We start from the raw sequence: 22,829 nt of genomic DNA, 5'->3' as shown, positions 1-22,829 counted from the left end.
ACATATTTATTTCAGTTTGAGTAATTTTAGTTCTTAGTTATTAGTTTCATCTAATATTTATATTTTATTCACTTTATTTCACTTTTGAATTAGTTTTTATTTTTATACTTTCAGTTTTCATTTTAGTTTGAGTAATTGTATGTGCTTTTATTAGTTTCGTATATTTCTATTTAGCTTTAATTTATTTTTATTTCAGTTTTAGTAATTTTAGTACTTCAGATTAAACTTATTTTAGTTAGTTACCAAGGCAACATATGTAATTTTCTTTTATGATCATATGTAAGTTTTTCATCTAATATTTATATTTTATTTTATTTCAACTTTTGAATTGGATTTTATTTTTATATTTTCAGTTTTCGTTTTTATTTTAGTTTAAAATTTTTTATGTGCTCTTGTACATTTTATTTCAAATGTATTTTTATTTCAGTTTTTAGTTTAGTTCTTCAATTTAACCTTATTTATTTCAGTCAGTTGCCAAGGCAATTTCTGATTTTCATTTAAGTTTAAGTTTGAGTTTTTCATCTAATATTCATATTTTATTTTATTTAATTTCAGCTTTATTTCAATTACTGAAAATGATTTTTATTTGTATTTATAGCCGTGATGAACTGAAGTGACAAGCGCTCCATCTGGAAGAGAACGTGATGATATTTATTATAGAGTTAATCCTTACACATTTATTATGATGAAGCCAGGACATTTATGTAATTCTATGTCTGCACAGCTTTATTATGATTGATCCAAAATCAATCTTTAACCCGAGAGCAAGCGCTGCTCTAACTCAAACAACCTGCTCAGAGACGAGAGAACGAAACGTCCCGCAGAAATCACAATCAATTACTCACCATAATGCCAATAAACAATAAATAATGACTGATTCTCACACAAAGCATCTCATCTAATATTCATATTTTATTTTATTTAATTTCAGCTTTATTTCAATTACTGAAAATGATTTTTATTTGTATTTATAGCCGTGATGAACTGAAGTGACAAGCGCTCCATCTGGAAGAGAACGTGATGATATTTATTATAGAGTTAATCCTTACACATTTAGTATGATGAAGCCAGGACATTTATGTAATTCTATGTCTGCACAGCTTTATTATGATTGATCCAAAATCAATCTTTAACCCGAGAGCAAGCGCTGCTCTAACTCAAACAACCTGCTCAGAGACGAGAGAACGAAAACGTTCCGCAGAAATCACAATCAATTACTCACCATAATGCCAATAAACAACAAATAATGACTGATTCTCACACAAAGCATCATCTGACGTAAATACAGTGCACTAGTCTTATCTGAACTACGCTTATGACTCTGTAATGACAGAGCAGTGTTAATGTTATTTTGTGTTCAAAATGAAAAATATTTCTATTTATGTATAGTGTATTTTTATTTTAGTTTTGGTTTTAGTAATTTTAGTACTTAAACTTATTTCAGTTGCATTTTTTGTAACATTTTTAAGTTTAAAGCATGTTTAAGTTTTTCTTCTAATATTTGTTTAATTTCATTTTACTTTATTTGAGCTTTGAAAGAGATTTTATTTTTATATTTTCAGTTTTCATTTTAACTTTAGTTTTAGTAATTTTGTTATGTGCTCTTGTCATTTTTATTAGTTATTTAATGTTTATATTTAGCTTTAATTTACTTTTATTTCAGTTTTTAAATTTAATTTTATTTCCGTTCACTTCAACTTCAACTTCAACTTATTTATTTCAGCTGGTTACCTAGGCAACATTTCTCATTATTATTATTATTATTATTATTTATTTCAGCTTTAGAATTTAAGATTTTTATTTATTTATTTTCATTTTAGTTTTAGTAACTTTAGGTGCTTTTGTGATTTATTTATTAGTTTGTCTTTTTTATATTTATATTTAGCTATTTATATCTAGCTTTAATTTATTTTTATTTCAGCTTTTAAATTTATTTTTATTTCAGTTTTTGTTTTAGTCATTTTAGTTCTTCAGCTTAAACTTACTTATTTCATTTACCAAGGCAAAATTTCACATATTTATTAGTTTTTGTTGTTGTTATTTTTTGACAGTGTCCATCTTTATTCACTTTCATTTTATAGAAAAGAGCAACATTAATGGTATTTTGTGTTCAACAGGGAAAAAAATCATATTTCGAGCATGAAATGATAACAGTATTTTCATTCCTGGAAAAAAAGAAATGTTGATATGATTTCAAGTCATAATCATAGTGATAGTCATGTTAATTTTTGACTCAACCAATCATGTGAGTTTGGGGCGGGACTTTCTGTCTGCCTGGCCAATGAGAGTCGAGGGAGTGTTTGTGAAACTGTCATTATTTGTCAGTTGTGTTTGGAGACTCCAGCTGAGCAGAACTTGATTTTAACAAGCTGTTTAGTTGAAAGGTTTAATCCACCGCCCTCACTATAAAGCTGTCACTAGTGAGGAGCACTTTACTGGCTTTCATAGCACACGTTCTGTGTGGAGCTGAAGTGATGGAGGTCATTAAAATGAAAATGAACAGCACTGACGTGCTTGAGTCGCGTCCTGGCCGAAACACGGCATTCCTGCGCCTTTAATGACTGGAAACTTTTCAGTGCACTTTAAATCCTCGTTTTTAATTAAATTTGCACTGTTAAGAAAGCCGTCTGCTGGCTGAGGACTATAGGAGCCCTTCTCCTCATTGTGTTGGCTAAACCAGTCAGAGACGCTCTTCAACACATCTGGCATTCTTCTGCTCACACGAGAACCTGACGCTCATCGCTGAGAGATTCTGAGAGATTCTCTTCTTGTAAGGATGTGATTGGGTGTTTTTGATTATTATACTTGACAAATATTAAGTGCAATCTAAACATGATCAGCTTTAACATCTTTTAGTTTTGGTGTGTAATTTCTGCCTCACTAGCGCCACCACGTGGAATTGCAAAAATGATTGTTTTCAAACAGGTTTCCTGAAGACATCCTGGTAAAATGAGATTTCCTGCTCATCGGTTTTATTATTGTTTACTAAAACTATTAAAAATTGTTTTCCTCGATTCAAATTAAGCTTAGATAAAAATGAAATGTAAATATTAAGTGAAAAACTTAAACTCAAAAAAAAAAAAAAAGACTTTGCCTTAGCAAGTAATTGAAATAAAAATGTATCGAAATTATTAAATTACTAAAACTGGAATAAAAAATAAATTAAAGCTAAACAAAAAAATGTTTAAATAAATAAATAAACGCATAACAAAATTACTAAAACTTAAAATAAAACACTAAAATGAAAATATAAAAATAAAAACCTCAAAAGAACAGAAAAAGTCAAAATATTAATAAATGCTAAATACTAAACAAAAATACTAATAATAATAATAATAATGTACTAAAATAATAATAATAATATTTTGAAGCAACACTGCTTCACCATTTTTTTTTTTTTTTGAAATAATTATTTGGAATATTATTAAATTAATCAGAATTATTGAAAATGTATTATTTCTTTTTATTTCAGCTTTTGTTTGTTTATTTATTATTATTATTGTTGTTGTTGTTGTTGTCATCGTCGTCGTCGTCGTCATCTATAACTTAATGCCCCAGAAAAGAATATTTCAGTGAGTGCTGTATTTAACTCTCATGAATTGCATTTTTCATGCATTTTTTAATAAATTAATAAATCGGATAATAAATTGAATGAGCATCAAATCTTTGACCCGAGCGCATAAAGAGAAGAGAAGAAGGTCTTGTGTGTTTCACTGGTTCAACATTTAATGAATTGGTTTGAGAGTTAAAGGGAATATTCAATAGATGATCGTTTCTGACTGTCTGTCGAGACGAGCTGTAACTGAGCAAATACATGTGCTTTGACGTTTTACATGAACTTACATGTAAAAGAATGTAGTGATTAAAAGAATGTTGCTATTTATATATACGATACTCAGAGGTATGAACCAAATGTCTTATCTCTTGTTATTTTTTATTCTTTAAGTTATTCAAATTCTTCTTTTATTTAAAATATGTTTTTCCATATCGTATCTTGAAGTGTAGATGTAGGCTAAATATCGCTTAAGTTCATTATCAATATCATTGATGAATATCTATTTATCGCCCGGCCTTCAGTGGATGTAGTTTGTTGGGTTTGTGGGACGGTGTGTTTCTGAGCTGGTCGATTTCCTCGTTCACACACACACACAAACACACACACACACACATGCTTTGGGCTCTTGATAAAGGCACACACACACACTCACACACACACACACACACACTCTCACACACACACACACACTTTCCTCTGCATCCCATCATCCTCCTCACCAGCGCTGTGAAGCTGCTTTAAAAATGTAGTTGATTGAAATACATAATTTAATATAGTTGAGGCAAAACACTGCAGGCGATTAGGGTAAAAATGAACTAATAGATTTCACCATACTTCACCAGCTGATAGATTACATTCACAATTACAAACATTTTTTGTGTTAACATTTTTTTTTATTTTTATGTAATGTATAAATACATTTAATTAAACATGCACTAATTTGCACAAATTTCCTGAACGTAAATCTGAACATCGGATAAAGCCAGGTTCAAAATTCTTGTTTGATTTTGTTAACATATTTAGAGTTAAAGGTTTTTCCTGAGGGGATTTGGGATTTCTTTTTTTATTACTCCATAAATCAAAAAATACTGTCAACAGACAGACAAAAATACATTTTTACCATGTTTTTAGGAGTAAAATGTTGTATAAATCAGTGTGATAATATATGAACAAATCTCTCAGTAAAACCCTTCAGAATATAGAGAGGAATAAAACTGCAAAGTTTGGTGTATGAAAGTGCTGCTGAAGTGGACAAAGAAACTCATTTTGAGAAAACAGACTTTAAAGATATGCATTGAAATTGAAATCTACAGACACAAATAAAGTGTAATGAAATAAACACTTAAATGTGTATTTTGGGATGTTTTCTTTCCACATTATGGAAAGCCAAATAGCCCAAAATCTCAAAATTGACCAGTGCATGAAAGTCTCGTCAGAACTACAGTTCAGTTGCTAAAAGTGCACATCAGGACTGACCTTGAATGCTTTTGTCTCTCTTGTTTTGCAGGTTGGCGCTGTCAGCCGTCAAGATATGAAAAAGACAAAAAGAAGAAGGAGACGGGAACGACACTTAATGTTTATTTAAATTATTTCATTTCCGGTTGGTTTGACCTTCCACATGGGACTGAGAGCAAATCAGTCAAATCTGAGTTTTACCATCAGGAATGTGGCGTAACATTCCCACATCGACGGCAAGCGAGCGACGTTCGGACTTCGAAAGGCAATTAATACGAACTGTTTGTGTATGTAGCTACCTATGTATAGCTACCTATGTACAAATGTTTGTACAGTTAAATACGTGTCTATCTAAGAGAACAAACCAAATGCCCTCCCGTGCACAATCACGCATTATCGAGACCAAGCTGGCATTTTGCATTTCCTGCAATCTTACACATTATTGGCTATGGTACGGTCCAGCTGCACGCCCAATAACATGACAATAATTTCCACAGTAATAACTAGGGATGCACCGAAGTAACAATTAAGAAAACAATTACCTGCACTATCAGCCATAGACCGACTGCTTAAAAACAGCCAATGATCAGGGCCGATTATATCCTGTCAATCAAAAGGGGGCGGAAAAACATGTCAGACAGCAACTTGTGTTGTGTTGAATTTAAGACTGTCCAAGTTAAAGCAATAATAACGCATTAACGCAACGTGTTAACACAAGTTCTGTTTGACCCTGTGAAGCACCCGTAGTTCAAGCCAGGGTTGCTAGATCGCCAAACGTTATTTGTAATGAACCTCCCGTCCAATAATCACAGGAGCTTTGTGCTTTCTTACTTCTGATAAGAAACAAGGTCTCAGCTCTCAAATAATGTCCATTTTATTGCAAAATTAGAATAATAAATGCCGTTTGACGCTCTTAATTGTGGGGTTCAGATCTCTGTTGCACTTCAGTTCAAGAGGCAGTGCGGAGCGCGAGTCTCTTCCACTTTAAAACAAGTTATAGTGTGAAATAAACATGAATGAACATCAGAAGGCGTTGAAAGATACAGTACATCTTATCGAAATGTGTCATGTCTCATATCATCACTCAATCAGCATTTCAACCGAAAGAAAGACGTCAAATAAAACAGCTTGTGAACAGTGTATTGCTTAACGTTGCATTCACCTCAGGAAAGTTATCCTGTTTTCACAGTTGGTTAGGTAGCTATAAAAAAACTAGACGGAGCTTATATATTGTTAATTATATATGTTTTTGAATAAATCTGTCATAAAGACCGTTTTTATGAGAACTACGTTGTGTAATTGAATTGTATCGAAACTTTTTTATTTTGAGTGTGATTATTATATCTGAAAATAAATAGCATTGAATATAGTTTTGTTGTTAATTTTAATCTCTAATATGTACCAAATGAGAGGCTCCCTGTATAGTTTATAGCATTAATTGGGAGAATTTCTTTTCCTTAAGAAAACTAAACTATCGGTATCGGCAGATATCATTCTGAATAATTGGCTATCGGTATCGTATCAGCAGATATCATTCTGAATAATCGGCTATCGGTATCGTATCAGCAGATATCATTCTGAATAATCGGTACCGGCAGATATCATTCTGAATAATTGGCTATCGGTATCGTATCAGCAGATATCATTCTGAATAATCGGCTATCGGTATCGTATCAGCAGATATCATTCTGAATAATCGGTATCGGCAGATATCATTCTGAATAATTGGCTATCGGTATCGTATCAGCAGATATCATTCTGAATAATCGGCTATCGGTATCGTATCAGCAGATATCATTCTGAATAATCGGTATCGGCAGATATCATTCTGAATAATTGGCTATCGGTATCGTATCAGCAGATATCATTCTGAATAATCGCAATCGGTATCGGCAGATGTCATTCTGAATAATCGGTTATTAGTTTCGGCTGAGAAATTTAGTATTGGTGCATCCCTAGTAATAACGATAATCACACTGACAATGCGGTTTCAGCCTGATGGTGCACATTCACTCACTGCAGGGACTGCGCTTAAGCAATGAATACCATCACTAACGGCAGATAACTGTGAGTCTTGTGTACGTCTGTGTGCGTTTACATGTGCGTTGAGTGTTAAATACAGGCAATACGCTTGCACTGGTGCTAATGTGCATGAGAAAGAAAATCACTCGTCCATGTTTGGAAACAAATCTATTTTCGCTGTTCCGTCCGAAGGCCCATGACAATCTTATAACAAATTGCACTCGTTAACTGATCGTTAAAACGGCCCAAAATTTACTTTGAACTGTTAGAGGATGTTTGCACAGGTTGTGCTGTTTTTTTATTTAAATGGACATCTCTGTATCTTGTTGCATGAGCTCTGCTTTTTTTCGTTACGTTTATGCATTTTGCAGATGCTTTTATCCAACTTAAAGTATATAGCATTCAAAGTTTACATTTGATCAGTTCATGCATTCACTGAGATTCGAACCCAAGACCTTGCCGTTGCTTGCACTACTGTTTGAGCTACAGAAATGCTTTAGCGTTTAATTTTTAAGCCATATCATGTTATGTAAAAATCAGAATTGGGTTCAGTACAGTTCACCAAAAATCACTCTATGAAAAACAAAATCAGGTAAAAACAGTAAACCTTTAACATTAATAGTTCTCACACATTACAAAAAAGTACACATGAGAACATATGATTTTTAAAACTATTTTTAAACATTTTTCACAAAATTTGAATATTATAAAGAGTATTTAAATTTTCTTTAAAGTTTACATTGAAATTTTTTAAAACATTTTTCACAAAATGTGAAGATTATAAATAGTATTTTTTTTTTTTATCCAAAAAAAAAAAAAGTTTTACATTTAAAATTGTATTAATTTTTTTCTTTTGTATACTTTCCTAAAGCTCAAACTTTAGAAGCATGGCACTTGCAACAGCACGATCATGGGTTCGATTCCCAGCAAAATTCATATGCATGAACTAATAAAAACATACGCCTTCAACGCAGCGCATGTTCCTTGAAATAAAAGCATCTGCCAAATGCATAATAAATGCAAATACCAAACAAAATACATATTTATTTTTTTATTTCGGATCTGAACACATGCCTTTAACCATGAAATGGGTTCAAATTGAAATGGGTCAAATTGAAAACTTTAAAACAGAATTTCATACATAGTCCACAACACACCAGTGTCAAAACTTTGCATGCATGTTCATGACCCTAAATGAGAATTAGTTACGTGATTTCAGGTTAACCAGTAACTCAAAAATGTGTTGTGGGTCAAATTGGAACATAATGGAAGAGTAAAATAATTTGAAAATAAATTTCAAGACTCAAGCATTAAATTTTTCTAGCTGTTTATAAGTGCAAGTATGCATTATGTGAACAGCCTTTAACATTTCAAACTGAAGTGTTGTTGATGAAGCTAACGCATTTCTCAAGCATCTTTTCGAGATGGAGTTTGATCGGAAGAACCTTCCCAAAGTGCACTACTCTCCCAACTTGCCAATCTGAATACTGATACTGCTCTTCCTGTTCATGTTCGTCCATTTGGTTTCTGTACAACAGACGATCAACATAATAATATAATCTCCATTTGGGTACGGTATTTTCTCTTTCTCTCAGTATGTTGTGAAATATCAATGGATTTTGCTTTCTATAAGTGTAAGAGCTAATTGAACAATAGCAATGTTTGGCTCTGCACTGTTAACACGGATCGAATAAAGAAGTGAAATGAGTTCAGATTTGTACAGTAACACACCTGTTTAGAAACAGATTATTTAATAAATCAGAAGCGAATGGAATGTGTACAGACGTGCATGACGTCCAGTGACACATCACGCCTTTGCAGTTATTATACGGTGCAAATCCAGACATGATCCATTTTTATTAAATTAATATTTGTGCAAAATGAAGTTCTTGATTCAGCTTTAGTCATAATGTTATGACTAATGGTCAGAGGACTAGTTAAAGAGCAATGAGATTTATGAACTTTAAAAGGTCGACGCTTACTGCGAATGCACTTTTCGACATGTTTGCGCAACATTCCAGCTTATAAGGTCGTGTTTTGCTCCTGTAATTTCGGTCAGGCCACGTACACACTGCGTAACCTGATTTTCACTCTTAATCCTGAATTTCATTTGGCTGATATAGTGATAATCGTAGCAACATTGTGTTTGCTTTTTCGGACAAAATAAATGTTACGAAATGAAGATGTATTAATGTATTTTAGCACCCAATTCACTAAAGGTATTATGCAGATTCAATAACAGTAAACATGCACTTAAATACAGTGCACAAAAGTGGTGCAAATGAGTAAATTCAATGCTCTACACTGCAAAAAAAATTATTTGTTGTCTTGTTTTCCAGTGCAAATATCGAAACGTTCTCAAATCAAGATACATTTATTTGAGATGCATGAAGACATGCGTCGTTAAATATAGTTTTCTGAAGAACTTATCAAAATTAAGTGGGTTTTTGCTTAAAAGGAAAAAAAATGTCAGTGAGGTCAGGAAAATAAACTTGTTTTCCCTTTGAATTAAGTTTTATTTTTTCTTACTAAAAGGCAATTGCAACTTTTTATCTCACACTTCTGTTTTTCTTGCAATTCTGAGAAAATGTCAATTGCGAGATATAAACTCAGAATTGAGAGTTATTAACTCTCAATTCTGATAATAATATGATAGTATATATTAGAAATATAAATTGAAATATAAAAGTCGGAATTGTGAGAGAGACAGAATTCCGAGTTTCTATCTGGCAATTCTGAGTATATCTCACAATTTTGACTTTATTTTTTTTTATCAGAATTGACAAAATTGTTATCTGTGGAGAAAGCTTCCATAATCTTTTTCTTGTTTTGAGTATAAACTTTTGACTAATTTTTCAGAAGACAAGACTTAATATCTTTAAAATTTTGCTTCTTGTACTATACTGAAAAACAAAAATACAGAGTAAGCAACAGATTGTTTTGCAGTGCATGTGAAGAGGAGTGACACCCGTATTAATCTGCAGTGTGAACATGGCCTTTATTCAACTAACCAGTTTATATTTACATATTCTCAGAAATGAAGAGACTTTTTTAATGTTGCGATTATGAAGAGAGCTGTGATTCTGTCGAAACGTGACGGAGCCACATTCATGCCTCCAAACTCACTGCGGCATTAAAGGATTCCAGCCAGTATTAGGAGCCCAATAATAATTTTCATGCAACATGCTTGAAACATGTAAGAGCTCCTCCTGTCTTTGTGGCGGTTGCAGATTTACATGTGACATGCTGTATTTTATCACCACTTTAAGGTGTCTAGAGTCTCCTTTTTTGCAAGAAAAAGGGATGGAGAAAAGTAATAATAAATGATTATTGCACATTTAGCACTGTGACGAACTCACAAAAAAGAAGAGACATCATGTTTGCATAATCATAGGCGCTTGCTCCAAAGTTGGTTATTTATGGAAGCTCATTTCTGCCACTGAATTAAAAAATAAAACGAGGTAATTGCGACTTTTTATCTCACAATTCTGACTTTTTTTTTCTCTCAGAATTGCATGATATAAACTTAAAATTGCGAGTTATAAAGTCAGAATTGCGAGATATAAACTTAAAATTGCGAGTTATAAAGTCAGAATTGCGAGATATAAACTTGCAATTCTGACTTTTTTTTTCTTCGCAATTCCGACTTTTTTCAGAATTGTGAGATATAAACAAACGCGAGTTATAAAGTCTTTTCTTACAATTGTGTGTTTATATATCGCAATTATGACTTTTGATCATGCAATTGCGAGTTTATATCTAGCAATTCTGACTTTTTCTTAGAATTGCAACTTTATTTCTCAGAATTGCGAGTTTATCGAGTTTAGTGAGTTTAAATCTCGCAATTCTGGCTTTTTTTCTCGCAATTGCGAGTTAATATCTTTCAATTCTGACTTGAGAATTGCGACTCAAAGTGCAAATTTATATCTCGCAATTTTTACTTTTTTCTCACAATTGTGAATTTATATGCGAGATAAAAAGTCACACTTACCGTTTTTACATTTTTTAATTCAGTGGCAGAAAGGGGCTTCCATAGTTATAAAATCGATATATAAATGTAAATATACCATGAAAAGGGAACAGCTTTAGATTCCCGGTTTGCTCTGCTATGGAATGTGCTGTCAATACCATGTTATTCTCAATTCATCTGTGAATATTTACTCTTTTTGTAATCTTTGTTATATACTAGGCTGTATATACAGTATATATTCAGCGTTAAGGCTCACGAACGCCCCCTCGACTGGTTCATATCCGTATATTCTCGTTGGGAAACAGACGTGGAGGTTGAACATGCATCCGCTGTGCTGAACACTGAATCTGTGTTTTCGCTTCACTTGCCTATATCTATTTTTCTTTTTTGTAAGATGCACTGAAATAATGCAGACTTTTGACAAGCAGTTCTGGAACCTAGATGTGTAACTGGTCACTTTATAACGAACGAAACTTAGACTATATTAGAGTAGGAATTGCATTATTTGTTAGAAACCTGTATGTAATGTTATTATGGAAGATGTAATGTCCTTCTGTAAATGTTGTTTATTGTTGTTTTACCTGAAATAAATAAAGTTTATTAATGCTTCAAACCAACCTTCGTTTTCACAATCGATGATTTGAAGCACTCTGCACTAGAGCCCGACTGATATATCGTTTTGCCGATATTATCGGCCGATATGAGCCTGTCGCCGATATATCGTTATCGGCGAATATGCCGCCGATATTAAAAAATTTTTTACAGAACATATAACACAGATAAAATGCTTGAAATTGTGTAATTATTTAGTTTGTCCAGCAGAGCGCGCTCCATTGTTTGCTACTGGCGAGCTGGATGAAACGCTTTAAAGCTAAAGTCTATGGAAAACCATTGAAACTTTGAACGGCCATATCTCCGTAACGGCGCAGCGAATCCACACCAAATTCGGAGGATCCCTTCAGCTCGAGGAATCCTCTCGAACGCGAATCGAGTGTACGTCTAGAGGCCCGCTTTCGAATGAGACCACCCCCGCATCGATAGACCCCGGGGTTAAGGGAGTTACGGGTGGTTAAATTCGAGGTCCGGCTCCGACCGATCTGGCGATCCTGGGGGGGCTACCGACACGGGGGGGGTGGTACTGTACTATAATATACACAAAGAATATCGGCCGATATATATATCGATATCGGCATTTTTTTACTCCCTAATATCGGTATCGGCCCCAAAAAACTCATATCGGTCGGGCTCTACTCTGCACTGATTTCAAGAGAAGTTGGCAATAGCATGTGACTAATATTGAACTGTATTCACAAACTGAGATTAAAAAGTAATGATTTTTGCTTCTGCATGCTCTTAAAAAATAAAGGTTCGTTATTGGCATCGATGGTTTTGTGCAATCAATTCTTTATAAAGGTTCTTTATAGAGGAAAAAGGCTCTTTAGATCAGAAAAATGTTCTTCACAATGGTTCTTTTAAGAACTGTTTACTGAAAAGTTCTTTGAGGAACCAAAAGTGGTAAAAAAGTTTTTAAAAAAACTTTTGCAACCTTTATTTTTAAGACAAATCTGGGCGGTTTCAGTTTACATAATGGTTAATGGTTACCCTAAATGACACATTATTAGTGAGTTTACATGCATGTTTTGCACGTCATCTCTTTCTGGTTTGGCCAGTCCAGTCTGTTCCAGGATTATTCCGATCTTGCAACCTTGTTTTAGCATCTAGATTAGATTGACTGTTATGGCCTGGTCATTTTCAAGTGAACCGTAAATAGAAGAAAAGTTTATATGTCCTGTCTAAAGTGATTTCGAATTCTACACATTGAAAATACAATATATTGGTTTATTTACTCTCCAGTTGAAAGTCCAGTATGAGCGGCTGAACTGGTAGAGCATTTCATGTTTGTTCATCAAAAAATATTGCACAATAAGACCAAATGGAAAATAGCTGAATGAAATCTTGACTCAGGCAGAAGTTGTTTTGTATTCAGCCAGTATCCAGACTCTTAGTGAAGGCTGTCTTTACATTCTCCTGTCAGAGCAAATCATGTTCCTCTCATTTCTCCTGCAGACACTCACAGTAACCAATAGGAAGGGCTGCACGTTAGGGACCGTCTCTGTTTTTTTGCACAGCAAGCAGATTTTGTTCATTGTTATTTAGCAGATTTGATGAATTGTTTTAACCTTCTGGAGAGATCTTTAAGGCATTTTAACCATTCATGGTGTGATTCTATATCTAAGTCACCTTTGTCACTTACCCATAATTCTAAATGACTCTACTTTTTATGACGTGTTCATATACATTGCAAAATAAATTTACCATGGTGGTGATCACCTACCTGTAAAATATATACGTCTGTCTTATTTTACAGTGGACAAATGTGCAATTCTTTCCAAAAGATTACATTTCATGATGATGATAATAATAATAAGAATAAAAGAAAAAACATTTAAAAAATGTTTCATGCATCATACCTCTGGAATAATTACAGATGTGCAATTCTTTCTAAAAACATACATTTGATGATGATGATGATGATAATATTGTTGTTAAAAGAAAGATTCGTGCAGATAGTTATTCTTCCTTTTATTTTATTAAAGTGTTTGTATGAAAATTTGAAGCTAATATTAGTTCATCATTTCTGTTTACCATATTTTTACATTATATGCAAGCATTGACTTATTCAGAACTCCATTCTGAATTTATACTGGTGAAAACAATGCTAAATATATTGGTAAAGTCAGCAGATAAAATGCATTCCATTCAACAACCCCATAAAGTCTAAGAACGAACGTTTAAAGAACGCAAAAAAAAATCAAACTTCAGGCAAAAGAAACCCCGACACCCGGTGTCTGCTCTTTTACTTATTATTCTGATCTCTAAAGTCAGCCGATAACTCTATAAACTCGAAGAGTGAACGTAAAAAGAACGTGAACCGCAGGCGAACGAAATCCCGACGCCCCCTAACGCGAGCCATCTGTCCGTAACGCCCCGCCAGCGTCTCGCTTATGAACAGCAGACAGCGGGGCGCCTGGAAACAGGTTTGAACAGCTCACAGAAACTCTGACACGATACAGCGCGACTCTTTATTCGCCTCAATCAGACACTCGTGTGGGTTTTCTTTACGCGTTTGATCCGCGGAGCAGCGTCCGGGGCGCCGCTGCGCTCTCCTAAAAGTTTCTGGACACCGACTTGACAGGATAAATCGACCGAGGGAGTTGGAGGGGAGGAAGAGCGCCGGCGGGCGAGCTGGCTGTGAGGAGAGGAGACAGACCGCAGAAGGAAAGTATGGCCGCGTGCGGTGCGTCCGCGCTCTTCCTGCTCGCCTTTGCAATACTGGGAGCGAGCGCGCAGTACGGAGACCGCGGCATGTCGGTTCCCGAGCACGGCTTCTGCCAGCCCATCACCATCCCTCTGTGCACGGACATCGCGTACAACGAGACCATCATGCCCAACCTCCTCGGCCACACGAACCAGGAGGACGCGGGGCTGGAGGTGCACCAGTTCTACCCGCTCGTTAAAGTGCAATGCTCGCCGGACCTCAAGTTCTTCCTGTGCTCCATGTACGCGCCGGTTTGCACGGTGCTGGAGCAGGCGCTGCCGCCGTGCCGTTCGCTGTGCGAGCGTGCGCGCCAAGGCTGCGAGTCGCTTATGAACAAATTCGGCTTCCAGTGGCCGGAGAGTCTCGCGTGCGAGTCGTTCCCGGTGCACGGCGGAGAGCTGTGCGTGGGGCAGAACACGTCTGAGCGGAGCGCACCGGTCAACCCGACTCCAGATGTGACCCAAGCGACACCCGAGCATCACAGGAAGGGCCGTTTTAAATGCCCGGCTTCGCTGAAAGTCCCGCCGTACCTCAACTACCGCTTTCTGGGCGAGGAAAACTGCGGCGCGCCGTGCGAACCCAAGAAACTCCACGGGGTGATGTACTTCAGCGAGGACGAGCAGAAGTTTGCGCGGATTTGGATCGGGATCTGGTCGGTTTTGTGTTGCGCGTCTACTTTATTCACCGTCTTGACTTATTTAGTGGACATGAATCGCTTTAGTTACCCGGAAAGACCCATTATATTCCTTTCCGGGTGTTATACGATGCTGTCCGTCGCCTACGTCGCCGGATTTCTGCTGGAGGACAAAGTGGTGTGCAATGAGCAGTTCGATAATGAGTTTAGGACAGTGGTGCAAGGCACCAAAAAGGAAGGCTGCACCATCCTGTTCATGATGCTGTACTTCTTCAGCATGGCCAGTTCCATCTGGTGGGTCATTCTAGCGCTCACTTGGTTCCTCTCGGCCGGGATGAAATGGGGTCATGAGGCCATTGAAGCGAATTCGCAATATTTCCATCTCGCAGCGTGGGCGGTGCCAGCCATCAAGACCATCACCATCCTCGCGGTGGGTCAAGTGGATGGAGATGTGCTCAGCGGCGTCTGCTTCGTGGGCATCAACAGCGTGGACGCGTTGCGCGGATTCGTCCTGGCGCCGCTGTTCGTCTACCTGTTCATCGGCACCTCGTTCCTCCTGGCGGGCTTCGTGTCTCTGTTCCGCATCAGGACCATTATGAAGCACGACGGCACCAAAACGGAGAAGCTGGAGAAGCTGATGGTGCGCATCGGCATCTTCAGCGTCCTCTACACGGTTCCGGCCACCATCGTGATCGCGTGTTACTTCTACGAGCAGGCCTTTCGGGATCAGTGGGAACAGACGTGGAGCGCTCAAACGTGCAAGACGTACGCGGTGCCATGCCCCGTCCACAACCCGCAGATGAGCCCGGATTTCACGGTGTTCATGATCAAGTACCTGATGACCCTGATCGTGGGCATCACGTCTGGATTCTGGATATGGTCTGGAAAGACTCTTAACTCGTGGAGGAAGTTCTACAGGAGACTGGCGAACAGCAAACAAGGAGAAACAACAGTGTGACTTAACTGCTTTTTTATTTGTCACTTTTTCTGATGGAAAAAACAACAGCGACTGTTTAAAGAGATTGTGATTTTTTTGTAAGTATATATTTGTATTTAAATCTCACTTGGATTTCTTGGATGTTCGTTTTTTTTTTTTTTTTAAATCAAATGAACTTTTGTTGGACAAACCTTAACGTTTTGGAGATTATTTATGCCTTTTCTCTTGGATTATTCTGGGTGGGGATCTGTTTTTTAAGCTTGTATGTAAAACTGTGTCTTTTTATCGACATCAGTATTTCCACGGGCAAATATTCAAACTTTTTACATGCAAATAATGCAGAAATAATGATAATGTGTGTGAATTGTGCACCCAGCACTTCATGGGAAGAATTGAGCTTTAAATTAAAGCTTTGGGTCTGAGATCAGATGAATTATAGGACTGGAATGTTTTATGGAGGCTGAGACTAGGAGCTAGAACAAAAACAGTGAGTACCCATGGTTGATATGTGCTTAACCCAGCCTAAAGCGGTTTGCTGGTCTCCTGGCCTGTCCTGGGCTTGGACAGCAGCAGTCTCAGGCTTGTTTTAAGATGTACAGTTAAGTGCCTTTTTCAGTTTGGAGCAGCATTGGGGTCAGGCCTGCACTTGTGTTTAACTCCAAGAAATGTATACATTGTTTTTCTTCAGGCTGTAATTATCTTTGGTGATGTTTCTGAAGGGTTTGTGTTCTCCTTTGGCTCTTTTGCACAGAAGTACCTCTAAACATACAGCTAGAACAGGATGGACGGTGTTTGCAATGCACTTCTCAAATAGTTTAATGTCTGTGTTGGTATCGTAACTAATCCATGATGTGAAAATTGGGATGCATATGTGTAGCGATAAACCGATATATCGGCCGATATTTGGTCCTTTTGAGATGATCAGCAGTGATGATCATGAATGCTCATCCTGTGAATCATTTCCAAAATCTACCAGCAGGCCTCTTGATCGATAATGCAATTTGTTTTCAAATAATTGTATTGATTTTTAAGTAAAATCGGTTGTATATCAGTCTGCGCTCTAATCATCGGTATCAACATCAGCTATTAAAAACCCCACATCGCTTGAATAGTTTAATGCCCATGTAACTAATTCATGAACATGATGTGAAAATTGGAATGTATACTTTCGTGTAGCAGTAAACCGATATATCGGCTGATATTTGCCCTTTTTGAGATGATCAGCAGCGATAATCACGAATGCTCATCCTGTGTATCCTTTCCAAAATCTACCTGCAGGCCTCTTGATCAATAATGCAATTTGTTTTCAGATCATTTTATTGATTATTAAGTAATATCGGTTGTATATCAGTCTGCACTCTGGTTATCAGTATTAACATCAGCTATTAAAAACCCCACATCGCTCAAATAGTTTAATGCCCATGTTAGTAACGTAACTAATCCACGAACATGATGTGAAAATTGGGATGTAGACTTTTGTGTTGCGGTAAACCGATATATCTGCCCATATTTTGCCCTTTTGAGATGATCCACGATAATCATGTCAACTTGTCTTGTGTATCATTTCCAAAATCTACCAGCAGGTCTGTTAATGGATAATGCAATTTGTTTTCAGATATTTTTAACTGATTTTTAAGTTGTATCGGTTGCATATTAGTATGCTCTCTGGTTATCGGTATCAACATCATCTAATAAAACCCCCACATCGCTCAAGCACTACGTAAGCGTAATTCACATCATCCTGTTCATAATTCTTCAGGGTTTGTTGTGTCATTATGTGCTTTTTAAAAAAAATGTCCTTTACTGAACATCAAATAATGTTGATTCTTGATTGTTTATGGTGATTATCTCATGCAAATGAATGTTTTTGTTGTGATTACAGAAAGCACTGGTAGATAGAGTCCTGCTCTTAAACTCCTGTTCTTGTGAGATGCGTTTGCATGGATCAGAGATGTATTTAATCACACTAGCATTGAAGCCTGTATTACAGTTTTCTACACCGGTGACATCTGTTATTTTCTTCTTTCTGATACTTCTGCTTGTGATACTATCAAAAACCCTTTATATTTATAGACAATAGTTTATATATTATTCACTTCTTTAAAGAATAAACTTCACATTTGTACAAAATGTTCTTTTGTAATGGCAAGTGAGTTTGTTTTGATGGCTGATTGTTTATTTTTAATTTGATAGTTTTTAATTCATTTTCTTAATGCTGTCCCTTTGCTTTGCTATAAGGCCTGCTTATGTTTCTAATTATTCTAATTATTATTATTATTTAATGATATTTGTCAGATTGAAGCAGACTTTTAAAAAGTGTTTTCAGTAACTTCAGTAACACCTACCTAATGCATTGGGTATCGTGAACTAACAATGTTTTTTAATGCATTCATTAAAGGAGTAGTTCACCCAAAAATGAAAATGTGCTGAAAATGTCCTCACCCTCGGGCCATCCAAGATGTAGATGAGTTTGTTTCTTCTTCAGATGTGGAGAAATGTAGCATTGCATCAGTGTCTCAGCAATGGATGCTCTGCAGTGAATGGGTGCCGTCAGAATGAGAGTCCAAACAGCTGATAAAAACATCACAATAATCCACAAGTAATCCACAGCACTCCAGTCCATCAGTTAACATCTGGAGAAGACAAAAGCTGAAACTAATCCAGCATTAATCCATAATAACGGTTTTTTTGCACCCTCAGATTCCAGATTTTCAAATAGTTGTATCTCGACCAAATATTGTCCTGTCCTAACAAACCATACATCAATGGAAATATTATTTATTTAGCTTTCAGATGGTGTATAAATCTCAATTTTGAAAAATTGATACTTAAGACTGGTTTTATGCTCCAGGGTCACATTTGTTTAGAGCTGTTTAAACGGTGCTTGATCTGTGCAGATTTCTCTCCTGATTCAGACCAGAACACTTTTTCACTGCAGGAAGCGTTATTATGGATTATAGACTCTATGGTATTTTAGTTAAAAACATCTTAATGCTGGATTTGTCTCAGCTTTTGTCTTCTCCAGATGTTAGCTGATGGACTGGAGTGCTGTGGATTACTTGTGGATTATTGTGATGTTTTTATCAGCTGTTTGGACTCTCATTCGGACGGCACCCATTCACTGCAGAGCATCCATTGATGAGCAAGTGATGCAATGCTACATTTCTCCAAATCTGATGAAGAAACAAACTCATCCTAATCTTGGATGGTCAGAGGGTGAGGACATTTTCAGCAACTTTTCATTTTTGAGTGAACTATTCCTTTAAAGTTAATTCATAAATGCACTATCGTTCATTGTTAGCTCATGATCATTCATAATGCATGAATGAATTGACATTAAGTAAAACTTTTAAATGCAAACTTAAATGTTAACTTGCTGTATCTAACATTATTGTCAAGTGTTCCCGTGACTCGTGAGGTGTTTGATTATGTAATTCAGGGCAGACTGTATACCGCATATGGCTGCAGGTTATTTGTGCTCTTCAAACAGACCTTAAATGCTCATTGTCCTCTGAAGTGTTGAGCTCCTCTCAAGTCTGTGGAGTTGAACAGGTCCGGTCCTGCTCTCTGGCTGCTGAGAGACTCTCAGGAGTAAATACTGTCACTTCTGCCATCATTCTATAAGACAGTTCATTGAGTAGACTGTGATACGGCTGTCATCATCACGCTGTATCAAAGCCGTATGCTGCTATTAATGTGTTATTGACTGAAATAGACTCAACTGAAGCTTTGAAATCTCATTCGCTCATTCAAAAATGACACACCAGGTTTGAGACCATAGATTCTCACATAAATGCAGCATCACAAGTGAGATTTGAGAGGAAGATTACAGTCACAAAGCATCATAAACATGTTTGTTTTTTTTAAGTTGTAGTCACTATAAAATTTTGTTTTATGCTGAAGAGCGGCTTGAAAAGTATCCTTTTGTGTTGAAAGTCAAACAGGTTTGGAACGACACATGGGTGATATAATAACAGAATTTAAATTGTTTTGGTTGGTAAGGGCACTAAAAAAGTCACTTTGGTAAGAATGCGTCTGTTTAAACACAATTGTAAATTCAGCTGGGTACATAATTCATAAAAAAGAGTTTAAGAAGTTTAACTTGTGCTGTGCTGAAAATCCATGACCTAATTTGGTGTTCCTGGTCAAAAACAACCGGAATTATACATTGCTTATAAATCTCTCATTATGCTATATTATCAGCAAATCTTGGATTCAATCTTTTTGTCAGCTTGTTTTCTTTCAGTTAGCACAGGTTTTGTGCTTCTTTTTGGAGCTGATTGATTGTAGGCCATGTTGATCTGAGTTCATGCACCTCAGTTTTTGAGTGAAAAAAGCATGATTTGTGTATATTTTTGACAATGTTCACTCAAAAACTGAGGTGCGTGAGCTCAGATCTGGTTTAAAAAGAAATACAAAACCTGTGCTAAATAAAAGAAAGCAAGTTGACAAAAAGATCGAATCCAAGATTGAGTAATAATAAAGCATAATTACAGATTTATATGCAATTTTTTTTGCAGGACGGTCACTTTTGAGTGTAACAAGGTTGGAAAAAAGCTCAAAAAAGTACAAAAATAATCAAATTTTTGGGTCCAATGCGATGACATTAACTAGCATTTTTAGCAAAAGAAAATCCTCTCCAGATCAAAATTACTGGAAAACATGAGGATCTATATGGCTCTAATTATTTCGATTAATTCCATGTTCATGGAAAACCTTGAAATTTCAATGCATTTTAAAACTCTGATTTCCAGTAATAAGAAAAAAAAGTCTATATCTTGGATGGCCTGAGGGTAAGTACATTTTCAGCAAGTTTTCATTTTTGAGTGAACTATTCCTTTTCCATCTTGGCTAATGTTAATTTATAAATGCATGAATGAATTAAAACCTGAAAACCTGGACATTTCGATGCATTTAAATATTGAGATTTCCAGGTCTAAAAAAGTCATGTAAATGAGTAAAAACTTGGAGAAGTCATAGCAATTTTAAGAACTGACACTGAAAGGATCCCAAAATGGAAAAAGCCTTTTCAAACCTTTATTTTTAAGAGTGTCTGTAACAGATTTGAAGTAATGGTGTGTGTTTGAACGTATTGAGTCTCACAGAAGTGTGTGAGTCTGCTTGATTTCTGCAGCTGACGTGTGAGACGGATGCGTGCAGCATCGGTCACGAGAACAGAGCTCAACTCAACCTGTAAGTGTGTGTCGCATGCATTCAGACCAGAATACACCCTCAGAACCAGCCCAGATCAGAAGTGTTTCGCAGCGGGTGCTGACTTGCTGAACAAGAGTGTGGGCAGGAAATGTGAAATTAATCTTTGTAATACTGAAGACTCCTGCACATGATTAATATCTGGGCTTCGGTGAAGCTCAGCGCTCGTGTCACGTGCTGCTTCCACTACGGCTGTGTTCAGAATAGCATACTAGAATACTATTTTATCTATTTCTGTTATGCATACTGTGCATAGTATGCAAATTGTCTGTTTGCATGAAATACCCAGGTGACTTATACTGTATCGAACAATGCAATGCACTCAATTTGACCTTGAGTTCATTGCAGTTTTATTTTAGTATACTATTTTAGTTTTTATTAATATTTAAAGTTTTAGTAATTTTGTTGTGTTTTTGTAATCTTTATTAGTTTTTTGAGGTTTTTTAAATGTAATTTTTATTATATTTATTTTTATTATTTATTCTATTATATATTTGTATTAACATTTTAGTACATCAAGTTAAATTAAATAAGAAAATGTTGCCTTGGTAACTAGCTGAAATAATTTATTATTTATTTTATGTTAGTTTATTTTATTTCAAGTAAAGGTTTTATGGTTTTAGTTTTAGTTTTAGTTAACTAGAATAACCTTGATGCATTGCTTTTAAATTTAAATTTAAAATGTAAAATATTTAGGCCCAAAAAATGTCAAAAATATTTGGATTTTTTTTGTATTTGAATTTCATATAAAATGTCCATCCATTTATATTACACAGTTTTAAAATTAATAAACTAAGAAACTTAATGTGATGCATATTTGTCAGTCATACAGAAATGAAACGGTAAGATTTTTGCACTATATATATATATATATTATAATTATTCAAACTATTTGCATCTATTTAATTTTATTTAAATAGTCATTATGCATTTATTCAAATTGTTTAGAATAAGCATAAATCTGTTAATTGCAAAAACAATTACATTTACTTAGTTAAAAAGTATGAAGATGGTTAAATTATGGCTAACAATATTCAGTTAGTTAATGTATGGGATAAAAAACGAATTGGATTTATTTATGATAAATATATAAACCTGGTTATTTTGTATTTAAAACACATTCAGTTTATTAGTATTATTACAGACGTCTGACCAGTTTCATTTATGTATGATGCAAATATGCATTGCAATAAATATATAAGTTTATTAAAACTGTTTAATCCAAATGCATGGAAATTATATATGCAATTAAAAATACAAAAATCTTAAATTTAGGCTTATTTATTTATTTTTGCTTTGCACAGTAGAAACCAAAAGTAATATAAACTATTATTTTATTTGACAACTTTTTTCAAACATCTTCTTGACTTATTAAACCTGGTTATTGTGTATTTAAAACACATTCAGTTTATTAGTATTACTACAGAAGTCTGACCAGTTTCATTTATGTATGATGATTATTTATGATAAATATATAAACCTGGTTATTTTGTATTTAAAACACATTCAGTTTATTAGTATTATTACAGACGTCTGACCAGTTTCATTTATGTATGATGCAAATATGCATTGCAATAAATATATAAGTTTATTAAAACTGTTTAATCCAAATGCATGGAAATTATATATGCAATTAAAAATACAAAAATCTTAAATTTAGGCTTATTTATTTATTTTTGCTTTGCACAGTAGAAACCAAAAGTAATATAAACTATTATTTTATTT

General features: G+C 35.3%; 2 protein-coding genes across 5 annotated transcripts in view; both read left to right on the top strand.

Moving 5' to 3' along the window:
• Positions 1-22,829, top strand: part of LOC107726930 (cyclin-dependent kinase 14) — a 166,377-nt gene that overhangs the window by 129,591 nt on the left and 13,957 nt on the right. For 3 of the 4 annotated variants that reach the window (XM_016536624.1, XM_016536626.1, XM_016536625.1), the window contains one exon: positions 5,064-5,520. The gene's annotated coding sequence lies outside the window, so the exon portion shown is untranslated. Of the gene's footprint in view, positions 1-5,063; positions 5,521-21,027; positions 21,087-22,829 lie in introns of those variants that run through there. The other variant, XM_016536623.1, reaches the window with a different exon arrangement.
• Positions 14,056-15,972, top strand: LOC107726929 (frizzled-1-like). The gene has a single exon (XM_016536622.1). It carries the CDS (start codon positions 14,289-14,291, stop codon positions 15,912-15,914), a length of 1,626 nt encoding a protein of 541 aa, XP_016392108.1. The 5' UTR covers positions 14,056-14,288; the 3' UTR covers positions 15,915-15,972.

This window comes from Sinocyclocheilus rhinocerous, unplaced genomic scaffold, assembly GCF_001515625.1.
Source record: "Sinocyclocheilus rhinocerous isolate Xijiao unplaced genomic scaffold, SAMN03320098_v1.1 scaffold2471, whole genome shotgun sequence".
NCBI classification, from domain to species: Eukaryota; Metazoa; Chordata; class Actinopteri; order Cypriniformes; family Cyprinidae; genus Sinocyclocheilus; species Sinocyclocheilus rhinocerous.
The sequence above is the reverse complement of the archived record's forward strand: the minus strand, read 5'-3'. Positions and strand labels throughout refer to the sequence as shown.

Excerpts from the sequence above, each read along its gene's own strand:
- LOC107726929 (XM_016536622.1), top strand. The coding sequence starts at position 14,289 with ATGGCCGCGTGCGGTGCGTCCGCGCTCTTCCTGCTCGCCTTTGCAATA.